The following is a 23,560-nucleotide window of genomic DNA, read 5'->3' on the forward strand; positions in this document are numbered from 1 at the left end:
GCTCCCTAGCTCCAGATCAACACTGGCCTGATATAACCCAGGCCAAGTCAACCTATCTTTGCAGAAGTCCTAACAGGATTTTGCCCACCGATAAAGATATTTTCTTCTCAGTGCAAACCTATCTTGGCTATAGTCCTGATAGGACCTTGCATACTAAGAAAGCTGTCTTCTTAGTGCAAATAAATCCCATTCTCTGCCCCAAACCTTGTGCCTGTATTTATTGGGATTTGTGAATTCTTTTGCAAAACCTACAAGGGGATCCCATTGCTATTAGGGGATCTCTTATCCTCAATTCTTGTACCTCATCCAAGATCTTGTCACTCAACTGAAATCATTCTATCCATAGTGACCAGATGTGCTGTTCACTTAAATAATTTCTTGGTTTTTCCTCTTCCTTGATCTCTGCGCTGCCTTTGGCACTGTTGACCACCTTCTTTTCTAGTATAATCTCTTTTCTTTGAATTTATAGGACACTGTTTTGTTCTTCCTTTCCTCCATTTGTACAATTGATGAGGTGTGAGAATTGAGGGTGAAAGACCTCCTAACAGCAATGCCCTTGGCCAGTTGCAGATTTTGCAAGAGAATTCACAAATCCCAATAAATACAGGCACAAAGTTTATTGCAAAGAATGGGATTTATTTGCACTAAGAAGACACTTTGCTAAGACAGCTTTCTTAGTGGGCAAGTCAGGACTATTGAAAAGATGGATTTGCACTGAGAAGAAAATATCTTTATTGGTGGACAAGATCCTGTTAGGACTTCTGCAAAGATAGGTTGACAAACCCTGGGTTATATGGGGCCAGTGTTGGCCTGGAGCTAGGGAGCAGTTTGAGCCACTCAATAGAGGATGTTGACTATGCCCTAGGCCAAGATTTCCAATTGAATGTGATTACTTATCTGGGAGTTGTCTGGGAAAGGTGTGCCCCCTCCCAGGGTTTGAGATTCAGGAGCACCCTTCCCCCAAAGGGGTCATAGTTTACATCAGAGCCCCCCAAAGGTTAAGGGGACACAGTTTACAATTCCCCTCCCTCAAGCAGTGCCCCCAAATTCATTTGGGGCAACGGGTTGAAGGTCTCATCTTCTGTAGTTGCTTCAAGCTGACAAGGGTCGGAAAACTGTCACTATGTTCACTGGGGATTTAGGCCAGGAGGCGAAGTTCGAGATCTGAAGATAGCAGCAGCTCAGACCAGGAGATGTGGAGCGTCCCATGATCTTCAGGCTGCAGAAGTAGTTAGAAGTTCACTTGGAGCCTGGAGGAAACCAATCTCAGAGGCAGATTAAAAGTGGGGTGGCCTCCAGGGTGGAGATGGTACCTTTGGGAATGGGGCCTTTGCCAAAAATGCATCAGGTCCCCTCTGTGGGTCACCTTAAGGATGCTGATGGCCCACCCAACAATCCTGAATGCCCCACTGCCCACAGAGCTTCCTAGCTGAAAGGCTCAGGAGTTAACTACTGGCAGGGGCCATAGAATGACATCAAAAAAAGTCAGAGAGAGAATGCCAGGAGCAAAGTTCTCATGGTGAGAAAGGAAGGAAGAGATTATAGTGAGAAGGATACAGACAATTTCACCCTTCTTTCTCCAGAGTTTTTTTCAGGGATCTTGTGGAAGAGAAACTTCAGGGCCTCTATGGATTCACAGGAATATTCTGAGATATCTGAGAAGTGAAAGCTGGACTATTGGTCACTTTGCAAGGAGCTAAGCAGGTTTAGGTGAGGTATGATCTCTTTTAGCAAGTGCCTTGATACCTCCCAAGCCTTCTCAGTCCTGCAGGGAAAAACTTCTACTCAGTAAAAGTGTCAGTAAAGATTAAAAGCACCTTGAAATCAATCTCTCCTGGGTTTGTGCCCTTTCTCTGAACAGGCTTCAGGATTTACTTGGGCATAAACTGGGCAGGCTTGGCAGACCTGTCTGATTGTTTCTCCCAGGTAGTGACCAGTAAAAATGCATTTCAATGAAATCTCTCTGGGTCTGTGGACAGCTTGTATTAGCTGTAGAATTTCTCCTGACAAAAACCCTCTTTCTTTCCATATAGCCCTGTAAACATGCAAAATATGAAAAGCATATTTGAAGTCAGTATAGATGTTCACCCTCATTCCCTTCCCCAGTTCCAAAGCTTTGATCATGGCATTGAGTTCTGCTTTCTGGGCAGAAGTCCCAGGGGGGCAGTGGCTTAGCCTCCAGGGTACTATTCAGGGTCACCACAAAATAACCTGCCTTTCCCCATTTTCAAGAAAGCTTGACCCATCTGTAAACCACTCCCCATCTGGGTTGTTAAGGGGAATGTCTTTTAAGTCAGGTCGGCTGCAGTAGACAGAATCTAAAGCTTCCTCACAATTATGAATGATGCCTCCTGACTGAGTGTTGTCAGGGAGCAGGATGACAGGATTAAGAGTGTGACCCATCTGGAGAGTCAGGTCAGGGGTGTCCAGAGAAGAGCCTGTTATCTAGTAAGCCTCCTACTAACAAGCTACTGATGCCCTTTGGCTTTTAAAATGCTCTAGTGACTTAGAATAAATTTTGAGGCTTCTCTAAGGCACAAGAGCCATTCTAAGGAAACTGAGTCCAGTTCCTTTGAGAAATAGATAATTAATCTAGGATTGCCCGGAGTGGCCCTGCCTTTCAGGACTGCAGATCAAAATAAGACTGCAGTTAAGTGTCTCCAAATCTCTTAACTCTGCAGGTAAAAGTTTGTGCTTAAGAAATTTTTCAATCCTGGCTAAGACTGGAGCAGAAAAATCTATTTTCTCCCAGATTTCAGAGGAAATGTGGGAGGGCTTTGAGAGCTACACAAAAAGACTATCTGGAGGTCTAAGAAGAGAAAATTGGGTCCCCAAATACCATTAAATCACGCTTCAATAAGGGAGCAGGAGAGGAGGGAATAAGAAGAAATGAGTGTTTAAATAACAGATCACCAAGCTGGCAAGGCAGAGGAAAAGTCTCAAAACAGTTCTTAAATCCCCATTCAATGGGGGGAGGTAAGTGAGATAGAGTGCCAGGAGGAAGGAGAAGTCCCTACAGCAAAAAGAAATTCAATGGCCTTACTGGCCACATCCAGGTGTCTGGCTGTCTGGTATTGGGCTGTCATGGTGGAGCAAGTGGGAGCTTGACCAAGCCCCAAACCCCTCCTGGAGGGCAGAGCATTGTGGGACAGCTTGTCCCTTGTAGCTCCTCCAGTGCCCCTCCTGGTTGAAGTCTCTATGGTTCCCGGAAATGTCAGCAGCCAAAAGTACAGGCTGTTCTCCATATCTGCAATCTTTTTCCTCTGCTGCAGTTTGATCTTTATCATTAAAGACTCCAACATCTGTTTCTAACAGCTGAGAGGGAGAAATTTGAGGGCCCAAATCTGGCTTCTGCAGCTTCCTCAGTATATTTGGGGCAGATTGTTTAATAATAATTACTCCCCAGGACAAATCAAGGAGGGCATTGGCCTTGGACACCTCAAAAAGCTGGGCGGGGTCCTCAGAGTAATGGCCTCAGAGTAATTCCTTAGTCTGGGAGAGATTTGACATTGAAAGAGGCACCTCTGCTCTGAGTGTCTTTCCCTGAGAATCTGCTGCTTCTCCCAGGGGCAGAGGTTAAAATCAGTATTCTGAGGAAGAGAAAAAGGTATCCCATTCCTTGTATCAAAGGGATTGAGGAGTGGGGGCTGGGAAGTCTCAGGATCTGGTTCAGGTAAGGGGAATAGAGTTAAAAAATATTGTCGGACATAAGGTCCTGTTCTGGAAGCCCTGATAGGGACTGCATAGAAGTGCAGAGGAAGGATACTGTGTCCCTAGAGGAGCATGAAGGGAGGGAGTTTGATTTCCCTCCAGTAAATGTAAGCAGCATCCTGCAGTATTGTTTTAATTTAAGCTTTTGTTTAATTTAATTAATTTAATTTAATTTAATTTAAGCTTTAATTTAAGCTGGGGAGCAGTTTGAGGCACTTAATAGAGGAGGTTGACTGTCCTAGGCCCAGATTTCCAGTTGAATGAGATTACTTATCTGGGAGTTGTCTGGGAAAGGTGTGCCCCCTCCCAGGGTTTGAGATTCAGGAATATCCTTCCTCCCCCCTCCAAGAGGACACAGTTTACATCAGGGGCCCCCCCAAAGGTTAAAGGGGACACAATTTACATCACAACTACTCTTCTATCTCCATTGATTCTTATCACACCCAGTTTCTGTGGATGTACCTCAGTGCTCTGTTCTGGTCCTTCTTTCCATTTCTCTCTACATTCTCTTAGTGTCCTCTTTATATAGATGACTCCTAGATCAAGATAGTCAGCCTTAGTGTCTCTTCTAAGATTGAGTTACTCAACATATCCCAAATCTACCTCTTCCAAACTTCCCTTACCAGATTCCAATGGCTTCTTATTGTCCTGAGAACTAAATAGAAATCCTTTTGTTCAGGACTTAAAGATCTTCACAGTTTGGCTACTTCCCTCCTTTCCAGGTTTCTTATACTTCACTTTCAACTTCTTACTATGTGATGTGACCATATTAGCTTAATTGCTACTGCTCTTACATAATGCTCCATCTCCCACTTCCTTACTTTTGTGCTGGTATAAGCTACACCTTTAACTTTTAAAATCAAATTCTCAGGTTCCTCCCTTTGCCTGAAAAGCATCCAGAATTCTCTGCAACTCTGCTGCTTGAATATGTGGTTTCTTTTAAGACTCGGCTCAAGTGCTACCTTCTTCATGAAGCTTTCCCTTGCCCTCCTACTCACTGCAAATATTGGGGAATCGCTTCCCACAATGACTTCATATTAATTTTGCACATTTTATGTGTATATGTGTTGTGTTACCCCACCCCATTAGTATATAAGCTCCAGGAGAGCAGGGACTTTTCCCACTTCTGTCTGTGTATTGTCAAAGCTTTAGCACAGTTACTGGCATATAAAAAGCACTAAATAAGTATTTGTTGATTATCTGAATATTGGCCATCCTGACATGAAAAAAGAGACAAGAAAAAAGATTCTAATAATTTACTTCTATTGAGAATCTTTGACATATCAAATTGAAGAGCAGGTTCTCCATTCATTAGCTTTTGTCTGAGAATCTAAAGAACTATTGTTATAGATAACTGTCAGGACTTCATGTGGCTTCTGTCATGGTTCTTTCTAGGTTTTGGATAGATTCCTCATTAAAGATAGAGAACTTGCATATTAGGTTCTTAAACTTAAGCATCAATATCAATCTTGATTGTAGAGAATCCATTCCTTATATAATACAAAGAATAAGCTTGACTCTTGAACTTTTAGATAAGTCATAATTTGGAAGTTATTCCTTGTGAAAAGCAGCATCTCTGAATGAAGTTCTCTTTGTGCATATTCCAATCATATGAATACAGTTGGTTTCATATTTGTCGCTGATTACTTTACTTCATGGTAAGAAACTTTTCCTATTTGTCTGCCTCTGATATTCAGGAGCACATTGCTTTATACGATGCACTTCCTTTGACTTCCTATTTTCACAATGTATTCGGGATTTTTACTAAGAAGTAGCTATATACCTGTCTCTCCAATGAGTCGAAGACTTGTGTCCTTTTCTTATTTACTTTTTTCTCCTATGTATCTCCTCTGTCACATCTTTTAAATTTTTCATTGTCTTTCTAACACATGTTCTTCTTTTCCTCTTTTTCTCCATTTCTTTTTCATAAGATGGGGACAGATTTTTTTAAGCTGTTCCTCAAACATATGATATCACTCCCTTGGTCATCAGTTTGTACCATTTGGCAAAAGCTTCAATCACATATGCTAAGCATGACTATATATCTGACTAAGATTCAACTGTGATACCGTAAAATCCCTAGTATTTTAGTTCTTAGGTCTTAACTGAGTGACATCATTGATCATTATTTGCTGACATTAGTTTCATATAACCATGAGAATTCAATTCCATTCTTAAGAGATAATAAATTTAGGGAATTATTCTTAAGACTAATATTAAATTGTTCTCTGCAAGTCTATTTAATAAAAGTATATCTTTCAGGGGGAAGCCTATAGTGATTTACTATTTTAAGATAAAAATTCAGAGTAAAGAGATAAATGTATATAACATTCATTTTATTAATGAATATCAGAGATATATATGGTCAATGTGCTTAAAGATTGTCAGTTTTAGTCTCAAGTCATATGTAAATAATCAAAAATATCTAAATGAAATGATATCCTATTGTTTATTACTATATTATTTATTATCATGAGATTTAAATTTAGCTGTGGTTGAACAGTAGTGCACAAATTACTCAGTTTTTCTATGAGGAAATTGGCAGTATTCTCTGCTCCTCTCTTTATAGAAGTGTTTTGTCCTCCGCCTCCTGTAATTGAAAATGGGAAGTACACAGGTGGCTCTACAGGTGATGTTCCATTTGGAACCAGAGTAATTTATGAATGCAACGCTGATCCAGAAAGAGAGCAGTGACATTCAACTCATTGGAGGCAGCATCTTCAGTGCATAAGTAACTAAGGGGACCGGAAGTGGAGTGCAGCTGCCCCTCGGTGTAGCTTTCTGCTTCTCTCTACAGTCCTGCCTCCCAGCAGTCCCTAATGGCCAAGATATCTGAACAGGGAGCCATATCTCTTAAATGACACTGTAGTATTTCACTGTGAGCTGCTTTAGCCTAAGGGCAGCAGTCAGATCCGTTAGTACCAGTGGCACATGGGATCTGAAGTGCTCAATCTGTGAAGAGTGTGGTGAGATCTCCAAAGGCAGCAGAGATGTTTACTTTCTCTTTGGGAGAATCTATCTAGGGGCAGGAGGTCATTGAATAGCAAGGGTGTTCTCCATTTCATCAGCCATTCCTGTGTCCTGAGTGTATCACTCATTTAAAAAAATGGGACTCTAGGTGGCTGTATAGAGTTCTTCTTGACTGAGATAATCCCATAAACATAGAGAATTTCCTCATCCAGGCTCAAAGTTTAAGCACAATATCAATCTTCTTGGATCCTGAGACAAGTATGTCTTAGTTCTGTACTAAATACAGAAGAAGAATTTGGAGCAGCAAAGCATAAGAAGCTACTTTGTGAAGGTAGAAGTATCCTTAGGGAAGCAAGAGGATTCTCTTGATCTTGGAAAGACCCTTCTGGCTGCCACTGATTTGTTTCATCTTAATCAGTTGGTACTTTGTCAAAAGGCTGTTCTGATTTCTTTTATGCTGGTATATTGAGATATGGGAAACTCCTTTTCCTCAGCATGCCAGCCTCTCCTGAGATCCCCATGGGCATCACACAGGCAGAATGTGGACTTTTGGACCCTGGGACTGTATAGCAAGCTTACATGTTTGTGATCTGAGCTATTCACTAATAGGAGAAGAGACCATTCACTGTACTCTGGAGGAGTCGAAGCCTTTGTCCACTCTCTGTAAAGGTGCTCATGCTATTGATGTTTGTTCTGCCTCCAAGCTCAGATATTTCCGATCAGCTATAATAATGAGCGTATACTCAGCACTTTAAAGATTGCTTAACATTTTGCTCTTATTCTGATAAGCTTAGCTTCCCAAAAGTTTCAGGATAGAAATGTCCTTTGTCAACCTCTAGTATCATCAGAGGGATCATCTGGAAGCACAAGAAATGCAGCAAGACCACTATATTCCTGTAGTCAATATAAAATGACTGGATCACTACAAGCTGGTCCCTCACATGCACTTGGCAGCAAGTTCCTGATCATTATTGTGGGTATAATCACTAGTATTTCTGTAGTCAGTAATCCTGAGGAGTATGTTTCAATGGGATGTTTCCCATGTTGAATATCGGTTTCACCTACTCATTCATTTTATGCAATTGTGTCATGGAAGTCAAGAGCAAGTTGTCCTCCAGCTTCCTTTAGAGTCAGTCTTGAGAGCTTTAGTAGTGCTGGAATCCTAAGTAGTCTCCCTCTCTTCTCTTAGCAATTGGTCCTCCAGCTGCTCCTGTAATTGAAATGGGAAGTCACACGGGTGGCTCTACAGTGTAGCTCCATTGGAACCAGAGTAATTTATGAATGCAATGCTGTCCAGAAAGAGGGACATTCACCTCTATTGGAGAGACATCCTCCAGTGCATGGTAACAAGGGGACACGAGAAGTGAGTGCAGCTGCCCTCGGTCAGCGAAGCTTTCTGCTTCCTCTCTACAGTGCCTGCCTCCCACAGTCCCAAATGGCCACAAGATATCTGAACAGGGAGCCCCATATCTCTTAAATGACATTGTGGTATTTCACTGTGATGCTGCTTTCATGAAGAGGCAGGCAGTCAGATCTCGTTGAAGCGCCAGTGGCACATGAGGATCCTGAAGTGCCAACCTGTGATAAGGGTGTAGTGAGACTCTCCAAAGGCAAGCAGAAGTTTAGCATTTCTCTTTTGGGAGAATCTCATCTGGAGGGCAGCAGGGAGGTCATTGAAGTAGCAAGGGGTGTTTCCATTTCATCAGCCATTCCTGTGTCCTGATGCATCACTCATTTTAAAAAATGGGACGCTGGTGGCTGTATAGAGTTCTTTCTTTATTATGGATAATCCCATAAAATAAGAGAATTTGCTCATCCAGGCTCCAAAGTTTAAGCACAATATCAATTTTCTTTTGGATCCTGAGACAAGTATGTCTTGTTCTGTACTATACGCAGAAGAAGAATTTAGAGCAGTGTGGTGTTCTCTTCTTTAAAATATAATGGTTCTCTCTGGGAGTAGGTTTCTTGGGGAGGTTTCTGGAGGTAGCCTTAGTTTCAGTTCTGAGTAATAATCATTTCAAATACAAGGTAGCTGATAAAATCCAAAGCGTTTACTTCTCTAAGAGCTCTTGCCGCTTGCCCTTTGCTTCTGCCTCTGCTTTCTTCAGCCTCCAGCTAGCACAAGGTTGGAAGATGGAATGAATCTGACTCCACCTGCGGAGAAGGGGCCTTGGGCTTCCTTCCAGAGTGCTCCTCTCCGACTCCTGGCAATGTTCCAAACTAACTTCTGACTGAGCCTCTGTCAGCTTCTTATATATGATCTCTTAAAGGTGTGAACACAAAGGTTAACTCCTCCTTTGAGGGAGGGATTAAAAGAGGTGTGAATTCACAAAGTTACAAAGTTAACTTTGTGAATCTCCCATACTCTGTGAACTCCAATGAGTATTTAAATACGTTAGTGAGTTAGAGAATTTACTAAGTACTGTGCTAAATTAGGCAACTGACATCACTTTGTAAGGATTAGCTCTAATGTGTGAACCAATAGGCATTGTAGCTATTCCATTGAGTTAACGCTAGGATTCTAACATCTCCCTTGCATTATCACCTTGCTTCAAGTTCTGGCTCATAACAGAGCAGAAAGGATAAGAGGCTACTTTGTGAAGGTAGAAGTATCCCTAGGGAAGCAAGGAGATTCTCTTGATCTGAAAAGACCCTTTGGCTGCCATTATTTGTTTCTCTTAATCAGTTGGTACTTTGTCAGGCTGTTCTGTTTCTTTATGCTGGTATTTGATATGGGAAACTCTTTCCTCAGCATGCCAGCCCCCTCCTGAGATCCCCCATGGGCATCACTACAGGCAGGAATGTGGGACTTTTGGACCCTTGGGACATCTTGTAAACTACAGTTGTGATCTCAGCTATCGCTAATAGGAGAAGAGACCATTCACTGTACTGCTGGAGGAGTCTGGAAGCCTTTTGTCCCTCTCTGTAAAGGTGCTCATGCTATTGATGTTGTTCTGCCCCAAGCTCAGATATTTCCATCAGCTATAATGATGGCCGTCATACTCAGCACTTTAAAGATTGCTTAACACTTTTTGCTCTTATTTGATAAGCCTAGCTTCCCAAAGTTTCAGGAAAGAAATGCCCTTTTGTCAACCCCAGTATACATCAGAGGGATCATCCAGTAAGCACAAGGCAACAGAGCTCCAGAAATGCAGCAAGACCACTATATATCCTGTAGTCAATATAAAATGACGATCACTAGAACCTGGTCCCCACATGCACTTGGCAGCAGTTCCTGATCATTATTGCTGGGTATAATCACTTAGTATTTCTGTAGTCAGTAATCCTGAGGAGTATTTTACAATGGGATGTTTCCCATGTTGAATTCTGGTTTACCTCTACTCATTCATTTTTATGCAATTGTGTCATGGGAAGTCCAAGAGCAAGTTGTCCTCCAGCTTCCTTTAGAGTTAGTCTTGAGAGCTTTAGTGTGCTGGAATTCTATAGTCTCCCTCTCTCTTCTCTCTAGCAATCCTGTGTCCTCCGCCTCCTGTAATTGAAAATGGGAAGTACACGGGTGGCTCTACAGGTGATGTTCCATTTGGAACCAGAGTAATTTATGAATGCAATGCTGATCCAGAAAGAGGCAGGAAATTCAACCTCATTGGAGAGCGCACCCTCCAGTGCATAAGTAACCAAGGGGGTACCGGGAAGTGGAGTGCAGCTGCCCCTCGGTGTGAGCTTTCTGCTTCCTCTCTACAGTGCCTGCCTCCCACAGTCCCAAATGGCCACAAGATATCTGAACAGGGAGCCCCATATCTCTTAAATGACACTGTGGTATTTCACTGTGATGCTGGCTTTAGCCTAAGGGGCAGCAGTCAGATCCGTTGTAGCGCCAGTGGCACATGGGATCCTGAAGTGCCAACCTGTGAAAAGGGTGAGTGAGATCTCCAAAAGGCAAGCAGAAGTTTTACTTCTCTCTTTTGGGAGAATCTATTGGGACAGGGAGGTCATTGAAGTGCAAGGGGTGTCTCCATTTCATCAGCATTCCTGTGTCCTGATGCATCACTCATTTTAAAAATGGGATTCTGGTGGCTGTATAGATTCTTCTTTACTATGGATAATCCCATAAAACAAGAGAATTTGCTCATCCAGGCTCCAAAGTTTAAGCACAATATCAATCTTCTTTTGGATCCTGAGACAAGTATGTCTTGTTCTGTACTAAATACAGAAGAAGAATTTGGAGCAGAAAGCATAAGAAGCTACTTTGTGAAGGTGTAGAAGTATCCTAGGGAAGCAAGAGATTCTCTTGATCTGGAAAGACCCTTTGGCTGCACTATTTGTTTCTCTTAATCAGTTGGTACTTTGTCAGGCTGTTCTGTTTCTTTATGCTGGTATTTGATATGGGAAACTCTTTCCTCAGCATGCCAGCCTCCTCCTGAGATCCTCCATGGGCATCACACAGGCAGGAATGTGGGACTTTTGGACCCTGGGACATCTGTAAACTACAGTTGTGATCTCGGCTATTCACTAATAGGAGAAGAGACCATTCACTGTACTGCTGGAGGAGTCTGGAAGCCTTTTGTCCCTCTCTGTAAAGGTGCTCATGCTATTGATGTTGTTCTGCCCCAAGCTCAGATATTTCCATCAGCTATAATAAGGGCCGTCATACTCAGCACTTTAAAGATTGCTTAACATTTTTTGCTCTTATTTGATAAGCTTAGCTTCCCAAAGTTTCAGGATAGAAATGCCCTTTTGTCAACCCCAGTATACATCAGAGGGATCATCCAGTAAGCACAAGACAACAGAGCTCCAGAAATGCAGCAAGACCACTATATATCCTGTAGTCAATATAAAATGACGATCACTAGAACCTGGTCCCACATGCACTTGGAGCAGTTCCTGATCATTATTGCTGGATATAATCACTTAGATATTTCTGTAGTCAGTAATCCTGAGGAGTATTTTACAATGGGATGTTTCCCATGTTGAATTCTGGTTTACCTCTACTCATTCATTTTTATGCAATTGTGTCATGGGAAGTCCAAGAGCAAGTTGTCCTCCAGCTTCCTTTAGAGTCAGTCTTGAGAGCTTTAGTGTGCTGGAATCCTATAGTCTCCCTCTCTCTTCTCTCTAGCAATCCTGTGTCCTCCGCCTCCTGTAATTGAAAATGGGAAGTACACGGGTGGCTCTACAGGTGATGTTCCATTTGGAACCAGAGTAATTTATGAATGCAATGCTGATCCAGAAAGAGGCAGGACATTCAACCTCATTGGAGAGCGCATCCTTCAGTGCATAAGTAACCAAGGGGGCACCGGGAAGTGGAGTGCAGCTGCCCCTCGGTGCGAGCTTTCTGCTTCCTCTCTACAGTGCCTGCCTCCCACAGTCCCAAATGGCCACAAGATATCTGAACAGGGAGCCCCATATCTCTTAAATGACACTGTGGTATTTCACTGTGATGCTGGCTTTAGCCTAAGAGGCAGCAGTCAGATCCGTTGTAGCGCCAGTGGCACATGGGATCCTGAAGTGCCAACCTGTGAAAAGGGTGAGTGAGATCTCCAAAAGGCAAGCAGAAGTTTTACTTCTCTCTTTTGGGAGAATCTATTGGGGGGCAGGGAGGTCATTGAAGTAGCAAGGGGTGTCTCCATTTCATCAGCCATTCCTGTGTCCTGATGCATCACTCATTTTAAAAAATGGGACTCTGGTGGCTGTATAGAGTTCTTTCTTTACTGTGGATAATCCCATAAAACAAGAGAATTTGCTCATCCAGGCTCCAAAGTTTAAGCACAATATCAATCTTCTTTTGGATCCTGAGACAAGTATGTCTTGTTCTGTACTAAATACAGAAGAAGAATTTGGAGCAGAAAGCATAAGAAGCTACTTTGTGAAGGTAGAAGTATCCCTAGGGAAGCAAGAGGATTCTCTTGATCTGGAAAGACCCTTTGGCTGCCACTATTTGTTTCTCTTAATCAGTTGGTACTTTGTCAGGCTGTTCTGTTTCTTTATGCTGGTATTTGATATGGGAAACTCTTTCCTCAGCATGCCAGCCCCCTCCTGAGATCCCCCATGGGCATCACACAGGCAGGAATGTGGGACTTTTGGACCCTGGGACGTCTGTAAACTACAGTTGTGATCTCGGCTATTCACTAATAGGAGAAGAGACCATTCACTGTACTGCTGGAGGAGTCTGGAAGCCTTTTGTCCCTCTCTGTAAAGGTGCTCATGCTATTGATGTTGTTCTGCCCCAAGCTCAGATATTTCCATCAGCTATAATAATGGCCGTCATACTCAGCACTTTAAAGATTGCTTAACATTTTTTGCTCTTATTTGATAAGCTTAGCTTCCCAAAGTTTCAGGATAGAAATGCCCTTTTGTCAACCCTAGTATACATCAGAGGGATCATCTAGGAAGCACAAGAAATGCAGCAAGACCACTATATATCCTGTAGTCAATATAAAATGACGATCACTACAAGCTGGTCCCCACATGCACTTGGCAGCAGTTCCTGATCATTATTGCTGGGTATAATCACTTAGTATTTCTGTAGTCAGTAATCCTGAGGAGTATTTTACAATGGGATGTTTCCCATGTTGAATTCTGGTTTACCTCTACTCATTCATTTTTATGCAATTGTGTCATGGGAAGTCCAAGAGCAAGTTGTCCTCCAGCTTCCTTTAGAGTCAGTCTTGAGAGCTTTAGTGTGCTGGAATCCTATAGTCTCCCTCTCTCTTCTCTCTAGCAATCCTGTGTCCTCCGCCTCCTGTAATTGAAAATGGGAAGTACACGGGTGGCTCTACAGGTGACGTTCCATTTGGAACCAGAGTAATTTATGAATGCAATGCTGATCCAGAAAGAGGCAGGACATTCAACCTCATTGGAGAGCGCATCCTCCAGTGCATAAGTAACCAAGGGGACACCGGGAAGTGGAGTGCAGCTGCCCCTCGGTGCGAGCTTTCTGCTTCCTCTCTACAGTGCCTGCCTCCCACAGTCCCAAATGGCCACAAGATATCTGAACAGGGAGCCCCATATCTCTTAAATGACATTGTGGTATTTCACTGTGATGCTGGCTTTAGCTTAAGGGGCAGCAGTCAGATCCGTTGTAGCGCCAGTGGCACATGGGATCCTGAAGTGCCAATCTGTGAAAAGGGTGAGTGAGATCTCCAAAAGGCAAGCAGAAGTTTTACTTCTCTCTTTTGGGAGAATCTATCGGGGGGCAGGGAGGTCATTGAAGTAGCAAGGGGTGTTTCCATTTCATCAGCCATTCCTGTGTCCTGATGCATCACTCATTTTAAAAAATGGGACGCTGGTGGCTGTATAGAGTTCTTTCTTTATTATGGATAATCCCATAAAATAAGAGAATTTGCTCATCCAGGCTCCAAAGTTTAAGCACAATATCAATTTTCTTTTGGATCCTGAGACAAGTATGTCTTGTTCTGTACTATACGCAGAAGAAGAATTTAGAGCAGTGTGGTGTTCTCTTCTTTAAAATATAATGGTTCTCTCTGGGAGTAGGTTTCTTGGGGAGGTTTCTGGAGGTAGCCTTAGTTTCAGTTCTGAGTAATAATCATTTCAAATACAGGTAGCTGATAAAATCCAAACGTTTACTTCTCTAAGAGCTCTTGCCGCTTTGCCCTTTGCTTCTGCCTCTGCTTTCTTCAGCCTCCAGCTAGCACAAGGTTGGAAGATGGAATGAATCTGACTCCACCTGCGAGAAGGGGCTTGTGGGCTTCCTTCCAGAGTGCTCCTCTCCGACTCCTGGCAATGTTCCAAACTAACTTCTGACTGAGCCTCTGTCAGCTTCTTATATATGATCTCTTAAAGGTGTGAACACAAAGGTTAACTCCTCCTTTGAGGGAGGGATTAAAAGAGGTGTGAATTCACAAAGTTACAAAGTTAACTTTGTGAATCTCCCATACTTGTGAACTCCAATGAGTATTTAAATACGTTAGTGAGTTAGAGAATTTACTAAGTACTGTGCTAAATTAGGCAACTGACATCACTTTGTAAGGATTAGCTCTAATGTGTGAACCAATAGGCATTGTAGCTATTCCATTGAGTTAACGCTAGGATTCTAACATCTCCCTTGCATTATCACCTTGCTTCAAGTTCTGGCTCATAACAGAGCAGAAAGGATAAGAGGCTACTTTGTGAAGGTAGAAGTATCCCTAGGGAAGCAAGGAGATTCTCTTGATCTGAAAAGACCCTTTGGCTGCCATTATTTGTTTCTCTTAATCAGTTGGTACTTTGTCAGGCTGTTCTGTTTCTTTATGCTGGTATTTGATATGGGAAACTCTTTCCTCAGCATGCCAGCCCCCTCCTGAGATCCCCCATGGGCATCACACAGGCAGGAATGTGGGACTTTTGGACCCTGGGACATCTGTAAACTACAGTTGTGATCTCGGCTATTCGCTAATAGGAGAAGAGACCATTCACTGTACTGCTGGAGGAGTCTGGAAGCCTTTTGTCCCTCTCTGTAAAGGTGCTCATGCTATTGATGTTGTTCTGCCCCAAGCTCAGATATTTCCATCAGCTATAATGATGGCCGTCATACTCAGCACTTTAAAGATTGCTTAACACTTTTTGCTCTTATTTGATAAGCCTAGCTTCCCAAAGTTTCAGGAAAGAAATGCCCTTTTGTCAACCCCAGTATACATCAGAGGGATCATCCAGTAAGCACAAGGCAACAGAGCTCCAGAAATGCAGCAAGACCACTATATATCCTGTAGTCAATATAAAATGACGATCACTAGAACCTGGTCCCCACATGCACTTGGCAGCAGTTCCTGATCATTATTGCTGGGTATAATCACTTAGTATTTCTGTAGTCAGTAATCCTGAGGAGTATTTTACAATGGGATGTTTCCCATGTTGAATTCTGGTTTACCTCTACTCATTCATTTTTATGCAATTGTGTCATGGGAAGTCCAAGAGCAAGTTGTCCTCCAGCTTCCTTTAGAGTTAGTCTTGAGAGCTTTAGTGTGCTGGAATTCTATAGTCTCCCTCTCTCTTCTCTCTAGCAATCCTGTGTCCTCCGCCTCCTGTAATTGAAAATGGGAAGTACACGGGTGGCTCTACAGGTGATGTTCCATTTGGAACCAGAGTAATTTATGAATGCAATGCTGATCCAGAAAGAGGCAGGAAATTCAACCTCATTGGAGAGCGCACCCTCCAGTGCATAAGTAACCAAGGGGGTACCGGGAAGTGGAGTGCAGCTGCCCCTCGGTGTGAGCTTTCTGCTTCCTCTCTACAGTGCCTGCCTCCCACAGTCCCAAATGGCCACAAGATATCTGAACAGGGAGCCCCATATCTCTTAAATGACACTGTGGTATTTCACTGTGATGCTGGCTTTAGCCTAAGGGGCAGCAGTCAGATCCGTTGTAGCGCCAGTGGCACATGGGATCCTGAAGTGCCAACCTGTGAAAAGGGTGAGTGAGATCTCCAAAAGGCAAGCAGAAGTTTTACTTCTCTCTTTTGGGAGAATCTATTGGGGAGCAGGGAGGTCATTGAAGTAGCAAGGGGTGTCTCCATTTCATCAGCCATTCCTGTGTCCTGATGCATCACTCATTTTAAAAAATGGGATTCTGGTGGCTGTATAGAGTTCTTTCTTTACTATGGATAATCCCATAAAACAAGAGAATTTGCTCATCCAGGCTCCAAAGTTTAAGCACAATATCAATCTTCTTTTGGATCCTGAGACAAGTATGTCTTGTTCTGTACTAAATACAGAAGAAGAATTTGGAGCAGAAAGCATAAGAAGCTACTTTGTGAAGGTAGAAGTATCCCTAGGGAAGCAAGAGGATTCTCTTGATCTGGAAAGACCCTTTGGCTGCCACTATTTGTTTCTCTTAATCAGTTGGTACTTTGTCAGGCTGTTCTGTTTCTTTATGCTGGTATTTGATATGGGAAACTCTTTCCTCAGCATGCCAGCCTCCTCCTGAGATCCCCCATGGGCATCACACAGGCAGGAATGTGGGACTTTTGGACCCTGGGACATCTGTAAACTACAGTTGTGATCTCGGCTATTCACTAATAGGAGAAGAGACCATTCACTGTACTGCTGGAGGAGTCTGGAAGCCTTTTGTCCCTCTCTGTAAAGGTGCTCATGCTATTGATGTTGTTCTGCCCCAAGCTCAGATATTTCCATCAGCTATAATAATGGCCGTCATACTCAGCACTTTAAAGATTGCTTAACATTTTTTGCTCTTATTTGATAAGCTTAGCTTCCCAAAGTTTCAGGATAGAAATGCCCTTTTGTCAACCCCAGTATACATCAGAGGGATCATCCAGTAAGCACAAGACAACAGAGCTCCAGAAATGCAGCAAGACCACTATATATCCTGTAGTCAATATAAAATGACGATCACTAGAACCTGGTCCCCACATGCACTTGGCAGCAGTTCCTGATCATTATTGCTGGATATAATCACTTAGTATTTCTGTAGTCAGTAATCCTGAGGAGTATTTTACAATGGGATGTTTCCCATGTTGAATTCTGGTTTACCTCTACTCATTCATTTTTATGCAATTGTGTCATGGGAAGTCCAAGAGCAAGTTGTCCTCCAGCTTCCTTTAGAGTCAGTCTTGAGAGCTTTAGTGTGCTGGAATTCTATAGTCTCCCTCTCTCTTCTCTCTAGCAATCCTGTGTCCTCCGCCTCCTGTAATTGAAAATGGGAAGTACACGGGTGGCTCTACAGGTCATGTTCCATTTGGAACCAGAGTAATTTATGAATGCAATGCTGATCCAGAAAGAGGCAGGACATTCAACCTCATTGGAGAGCGCATCCTTCAGTGCATAAGTAACCAAGGGGGCACCGGGAAGTGGAGTGCAGCTGCCCCTCGGTGCGAGCTTTCTGCTTCCTCTCTACAGTGCCTGCCTCCCACAGTCCCAAATGGCCACAAGATATCTGAACAGGGAGCCCCATACCTCTTAAATGACACTGTGGTATTTCACTGTGATGCTGGCTTTAGCCTAAGGGGCAGCAGTCAGATCCGTTGTAGTGCCAGTGGCACATGGGATCCTGAAGTGCCAACCTGTGAAAAGGGTGAGTGAAAGATACCTAAGTAAAGATGGGTTTTTTTGTGAGTTCTCACTTATGAAAAGTTGCTATGTAGAAAATCATATTGAATTTAAAATATTTTCAAAGTATTTAGTCATCAAAACCAACAAAGAAGTGATTCTAATTTTCCCAATTTTGGTATTAGACCTATGGGACCTGCAAATCACTGCTTCTGTTATGTCCTCTGTCACAAAACATTTAATAAGTACATACTTTGTCACAGTTACTGTTTTACGTGCTGGGGTCATAAATGTAAAGGCAGCTCTTATTCTTAGGGAGCTTTCAGTCCAATGGGAGAAGATGACATCCAGTATTCTATTTAGTAATAAACTATATACAGGCTCAGTTGCAAGTAGTCAACACAAGAAAGATATTTGAATTAAAAGTATGATATTTTGTATAAGTCTTGAAGAAAGACAGGGCAACCATGCTATAGAAGTAAGGAAGGAGACTAACTTACTCATATGGAAGAGCTATAGTCTGGACTATAGCCATTGGTATATCAGAGAAGAAAATGAAGTTTATGGGAGAAATGTTGCAAAGGTTAAATTAATAGACCTTGGTGCATTTGGCTACAGGGTGTGAAAGATAATGAGGAGATATGAGTGGAATTTAGGTTCCAATATTGAGGGACTAGAAGAATAGTAATGATTTTAATGTAATTCAAGAGTTTGGAAGAGGGGAAATTTTTTTGAAAGGGAGTCCAGTTTTGGATTTGTTGAATTAAAATGTCTGCAGGATCTCCAGTTTGGGATGTCCATGAGGTAGATGGAGGGTGAGAGAACAGAACGGTTAACTAGAGGCTGGATGATAAGATTTCAGACTTATTAGTACAGAGATGACAAATGCATGCATAGAAGTAGATGAAAAAATAAAACATGACGGTATAGAGGGAAGAGGCCCCTGAATAGAGTTTTCTAGGTTACCCATGTTTGGCGGTATGACATAGGTGAATATCTTTGAGAATCAAGAAAGATTTGTGTCATAAAAACCCAGAAAGAAGAGAATATCAAGAATCAACCATGTCAGAAGCTGCAGAGAGGACAAGAAGGATGAGGATTAAGAAAAGATCATTGGATTTGGCAACAGAAAGATCATTAGTAACTTGGAAGAGATAGTATTCAGCTGAATTATGGAACTGGAAGCCAGATTGTAGAGCATTAAAAAAATGAGAGGAAAGGGATGACTTATGAATGACTTTACCAAGTTTAGCCACAAAAAGATAAGCTATAAATATTAGCAACAGTGCATCGATAAAATGAAGATTTTTTTTTTTTTTATGAATGGGACCGACATGGAAAAAGTAGTCAGTAGATGGGGAAAGATTAAAGTTAAGTGAGAAAGTAGGGATGATAGAGGAAACAATTTACTGGAGAAAATGGGAAGAAATTAGTTAACTAACACTTGTAGAGAGATTTGCTTTAATATAGAAAAGGACTATCTCTTCCTGTGAAATGAGGAAAGAAGAGATAGTGGCAGAAGACATCTAGGGAGTATGAGCTCAAGAATACAGAAGAGGGAGCTCTCAGTGAATGGTCTCAATAAAATATGAGTTGTATTAAATGAACCTCTAATATATCCTTAGGTCTTCTGACATAATGTACTGAGTATGATGTAATTGTAATTGTAGAAAGCTTTGCAAATGCTTTCTCCCTTATATCTTTTGAAAACAAGAATTCTTTAATATGATCTTGTTGGAGAATTACAGAATTGAATTGAAATGAGAGATCTTGCAAAGGCTGTCATTTTTTCTTAGAATAGGAAAAATTATTCTGATTGAATGACATTCATTGGTCTTCTATTAGAATTTCAGGTCAACTTTAACATGAATTCCTTTTAGTTGGTGTTTTTACATAAAGAATACTGTTTCTTCAGAGTGCCCACCACCTCCTCAGATATCCCATGGTCAGCACACAGGTCAGGAGAGAGACCACTTTACTCCTGGCATGTCTGTAAATTATACCTGTGATCCTGGATACTGGCTCCTAGGAAATAAATCAATTTGCTGTATGCCTTCAGGAGTTTGGAGTCTTTCGGCCCCGCAGTGTGAAGGTACTAATGATTTCAACTTAGGCTACTTTTTAAAATTCTGAAATATCTTTAAATGATCTTAGTCTTGATTCTTTAGAAGCCTCATGTGAACCCATAGAAGAACAATTGCAGTTACCCTCAGATGGCAGTCCTGTGGTTCCAGTTAATTCCTCTTGCCATGAGGGGTAAGTGTAAATTGATACAGCTTGAATAAGAGTTTTGTCTTATTTCTGTGCATTAGTTATTAGTTTAGCCTAGTGGTTTCCTTTAAAAGCTCTTCATTGTCACCCAACTCTATGTATAAAATTCTAGACCTTTATTTAACAAGTATCCTTCCTTCTTGGGCTTTTGTATGTGTGGAAATGAAATGTCTGTAAGTAGCTGTGTCTGTGGTGTTTCATCCACCAGAAACCCTAGCTCAGTGGTACCTGCTTTGGCTCTAAATGGCATGGGTAGGAAGGGATCTTGAGAGGTGAAGATATGTTACCATCTGTCTCTAGGTACCAATTAACTGGCCATGTTTATAAACTCTGTCGGAATCCTGAAGCAGGGAATAGGTTTTGGTTCCAAAAGATTCCACTCTGTAAAGGTGAGTAATCCTACCCCTTTTTATTTAGTTGGGATTTCAGGGTGAAAGCTGAAGGAAGTTTTGGCTTAAGTTTTTTGAGAAGTTGATATGGTACTAATTTTGATAGGATTTAAAAATCTTTCCAAAGGTATTTTGTGAGAGAAGTTTAAAGGGGACAAATTTGGTCAGGATAGGAATTTCAGAAGACAGGTTTACTACCTAATCACTGTAACTCTTTTAGCTTTGGTAGGTTAAAAAAATCAACAAAATGTTAAGTTAATATATCTGAATTTGGGGAGATGGTATAATTATGTAATTTTATCTTGAATTCATATGGGGAAGAAAAAGCTTCCTGATGATAATAAATAAAATAAACAACCAACTGCAACTCTTCTCTGGTTATTAATTGTTCCTTCCCTTTAAGTATTTCCAGTGGAGAGTATGTAAGTGAAATGATATCTACCCTTCTCTATGAAAAAGAAGTATTTTATGAATGACTCCAAATGATACCCCTCCTGGAAGAAAAATGTGTAAGAGATCTTTAAAATAATGGAGTGTAGCATAAACTTAATTTTTTTCAATAAAATTTTATTGATATCATTTGGGCTTTTTATATCATCAAAAATTTCTGTGAGTATCCCTTTCTTTTGCCCTCCCAGAAAGACATTTCATAATGACAAATAAAATTTTTAAAAAAGAAAAAAGAATAGAAAATGTCAACAAAACTGACCAGTACATTGGAGTACTCTGAAAATATGTGTAATGTACTATATCCATCGGCCTCATCAAAGGGGTGAGTGGGTAGTGTCTTCTATCTTTTATGGAGCCATACTTGTTCTTTGAAATTTTATAACATACACTTTTGACTTTTGTGATTCTTCTTTCTAATTATATTATGTTATGTTATACATATATTTTTTCTGCTACTTCACTCTGCATCAGACTGTATAAATCTTCCCATGCTCTTCTATTTTCATCATACTCATTATTATTACAATACAGTGATATGGCACTGCATTCACATATAATCATAATCACACCAGCCTTTCCTGATTGATGAGTTTCTACTTTGTTCCGAAATCTTTGCTTTCCTAGAAAGCTAAGATGTAAATTTTTTTTGTATATAATAGCTTTCTTCTTATCACAGACTTCCTTAGGATATAAGACTAGAAATAGAATCTCTGAGTCAAAGAGTATGAACATTTTAGTGACTTGATTTGCTTAATTCCAAGTCATTTTCCAAAATTATTATGTGGATTTACCAACAATGACTAGTATGGCACTGTATAACTCCTTCAACATTGACTGGTAGCATCTTTGCCAATTTCAAGATGTGGGGTGAAATTTGTGGGGTTGTCAGGCTGTTTTGATTTGAATTTCTTTTATTATTTATTAGTGATTTGAATCATAATTTCATATTGCTAAGTGTCATTTTTCTATTGTAGTGCTTTTTTGGTGCCTTCTTTCTCTTGTTATGACTCAAAATTATTCTGGGATGTCAGTATTTTATAAATGTGATCTAAGTTACTTCCATTTGAGACAGTCATTCATAAGTTGTACCAGTGAAGCATTATAAAACAGATTTGTCCCTTAAGGCAAAGATTTTCCTTTTTCCTACTCAAATTTGTTAAGGCTATGACAAATTGGTATGTTTGGGCATCAAATTCTCAATATATTTTAATTAACTATTATACAAGCCACTGTGCTAAGTTCTGATTATACAAAAACAAAAAAAACAGTCCCTACTCTGAAAGAGCTATCATTAAAATAGTACACACACACACACACACACATATATAATACATATACATATCTATGTACATGTGTATACAAAATAAAGCAGATAAATAAAAATGAATTAAAATAGCTTAGGAGAGTAGTTTAGGAGAGAAATCACTTGCATTTGAGATGATGAGGAAAAAGTGGTCCTTGATCAGAAAGATGGTGCTTTGTGTTTCTCTTGAAGGAAGAGAAAAATGCTCTGAGAAGGAGAGAGAAGGGAAATACATTCCACACAAGTACAAAAGCACAGCTATGGGAGATAGAATAGAAAGAAGACCAGTTTTGCTGGATCAGAGGACAAGAAGGGGAGAGACTTTACAATGAAATTGGAAAGATAGGTTGTGATCAGGTTATAAGGATTTATAAAGCTAATAGATGAATTTCTATTTTATCCTAATGGCAATAGGAAGCTAGTTATGTTTGTTCTTTTTTCTTAATATTTATTTAATATTTCCCCCGATTACATATAAAAAAGTTTTAACATTCATTTTTAAAGTTTTTGATATCCAAATTGTTTTCCTCCCTCCAAAAGTTTTTCACTTCCAAATTCTTTCTCCCTTTCTACTCTCTACCCTCTCTCTATTGAGAAGACAAGCAATTTGATACAGGATAGATTAAAAAAATAAAGAAAACATTTTAGAAGCACATTTTGATTGAGATTCCATCTTCCACCATAAGTCCTTCAGAATTGTCTTAGATCATCGATTTGCTGAGAATAGCTAACTCATTCACAGATGATCATCATACTATTTTGCTGTTACTAGAATGTTTCCTTTGTTCTACTCATTTCAGTTTGCATCAGTTCACTTAAGTCTTTCCAAGTTTTTCTGAGAGCATCCTATTCATCATTTCTTATGGCACAATAATATTCCAACACAAGCATATGCACTAACCTGTTCAATCATTCCCCAACTAATAGGACATCCCCTCAATTTTCAATTCTTGGCTACCACAAAAAGTTGCTATCAATATTTTTGTACATTTAGCTTCTTTTCCTTTTCCTTTTTATTTTAATCTTTTTAGGATACAAACCTAGCAGTGGTATTACTTGGTCAAAGGATTTTATAAGTCTTTGGACATAATTCCAAATTGTTCTCTATAATGGTTGAAATCTCTATCTCTATGGTCTTCTATTAGAATTTCAGGTCAGGTCAGGTTTTGAAATCTCTATAATGGTTTAAAACTCTATCAACAATGCATGAATGTCTCAATTTTCCCATATCCCTTCCAATATTTATTATTTTACTTTAACATTATATTAGCCAATCTGATAAGTGTGGGGTGGTATATCAGAGTTGTTTTCATTTGCCTTTTTCTAATAAGTAGTGATTTAGAATATTTTAATATTCTAATGAAAAGTGCCTATTCATATTTTTAAACACTTGTCAATTGGGGAATAGAAGTCATTTAACTTTATTGAATAAAAGACTGATGTGATCAGTTTTGTACTTAAGGAATTCACTTGGGCTGCAGTGTGTAGAGTGTACTGGAATGGTGAAAA

At 40.7% G+C, this 23,560-nt stretch overlaps 1 protein-coding gene across 1 annotated transcript in view; it reads left to right on the forward strand.

The window, feature by feature from the left end:
* CR2 (complement C3d receptor 2) overlaps positions 1-23,560 on the forward strand; it is a 53,157-nt gene that overhangs the window by 16,837 nt on the left and 12,760 nt on the right. The window contains exons 12-24 of the mRNA XM_031968576.1: positions 6,246-6,401; positions 7,176-7,245; positions 9,537-9,612; positions 10,151-10,558; positions 12,661-12,837; positions 13,361-13,768; positions 14,924-15,100; positions 15,639-16,046; positions 16,541-16,717; positions 17,256-17,663; positions 19,554-19,730; positions 19,807-19,894; positions 20,210-20,298. Of these exons, the coding sequence (XP_031824436.1) occupies positions 6,246-6,401; positions 7,176-7,245; positions 9,537-9,612; positions 10,151-10,558; positions 12,661-12,837; positions 13,361-13,768; positions 14,924-15,100; positions 15,639-16,046; positions 16,541-16,717; positions 17,256-17,663; positions 19,554-19,730; positions 19,807-19,894; positions 20,210-20,298 (2,819 nt within the window). The remainder of the gene's footprint in view (positions 1-6,245; positions 6,402-7,175; positions 7,246-9,536; positions 9,613-10,150; positions 10,559-12,660; positions 12,838-13,360; positions 13,769-14,923; positions 15,101-15,638; positions 16,047-16,540; positions 16,718-17,255; positions 17,664-19,553; positions 19,731-19,806; positions 19,895-20,209; positions 20,299-23,560) is intronic.

Source organism: Sarcophilus harrisii, chromosome 4 (assembly GCF_902635505.1).
Source record: "Sarcophilus harrisii chromosome 4, mSarHar1.11, whole genome shotgun sequence".
NCBI lineage: Eukaryota > Metazoa > Chordata > Mammalia > Dasyuromorphia > Dasyuridae > Sarcophilus > Sarcophilus harrisii.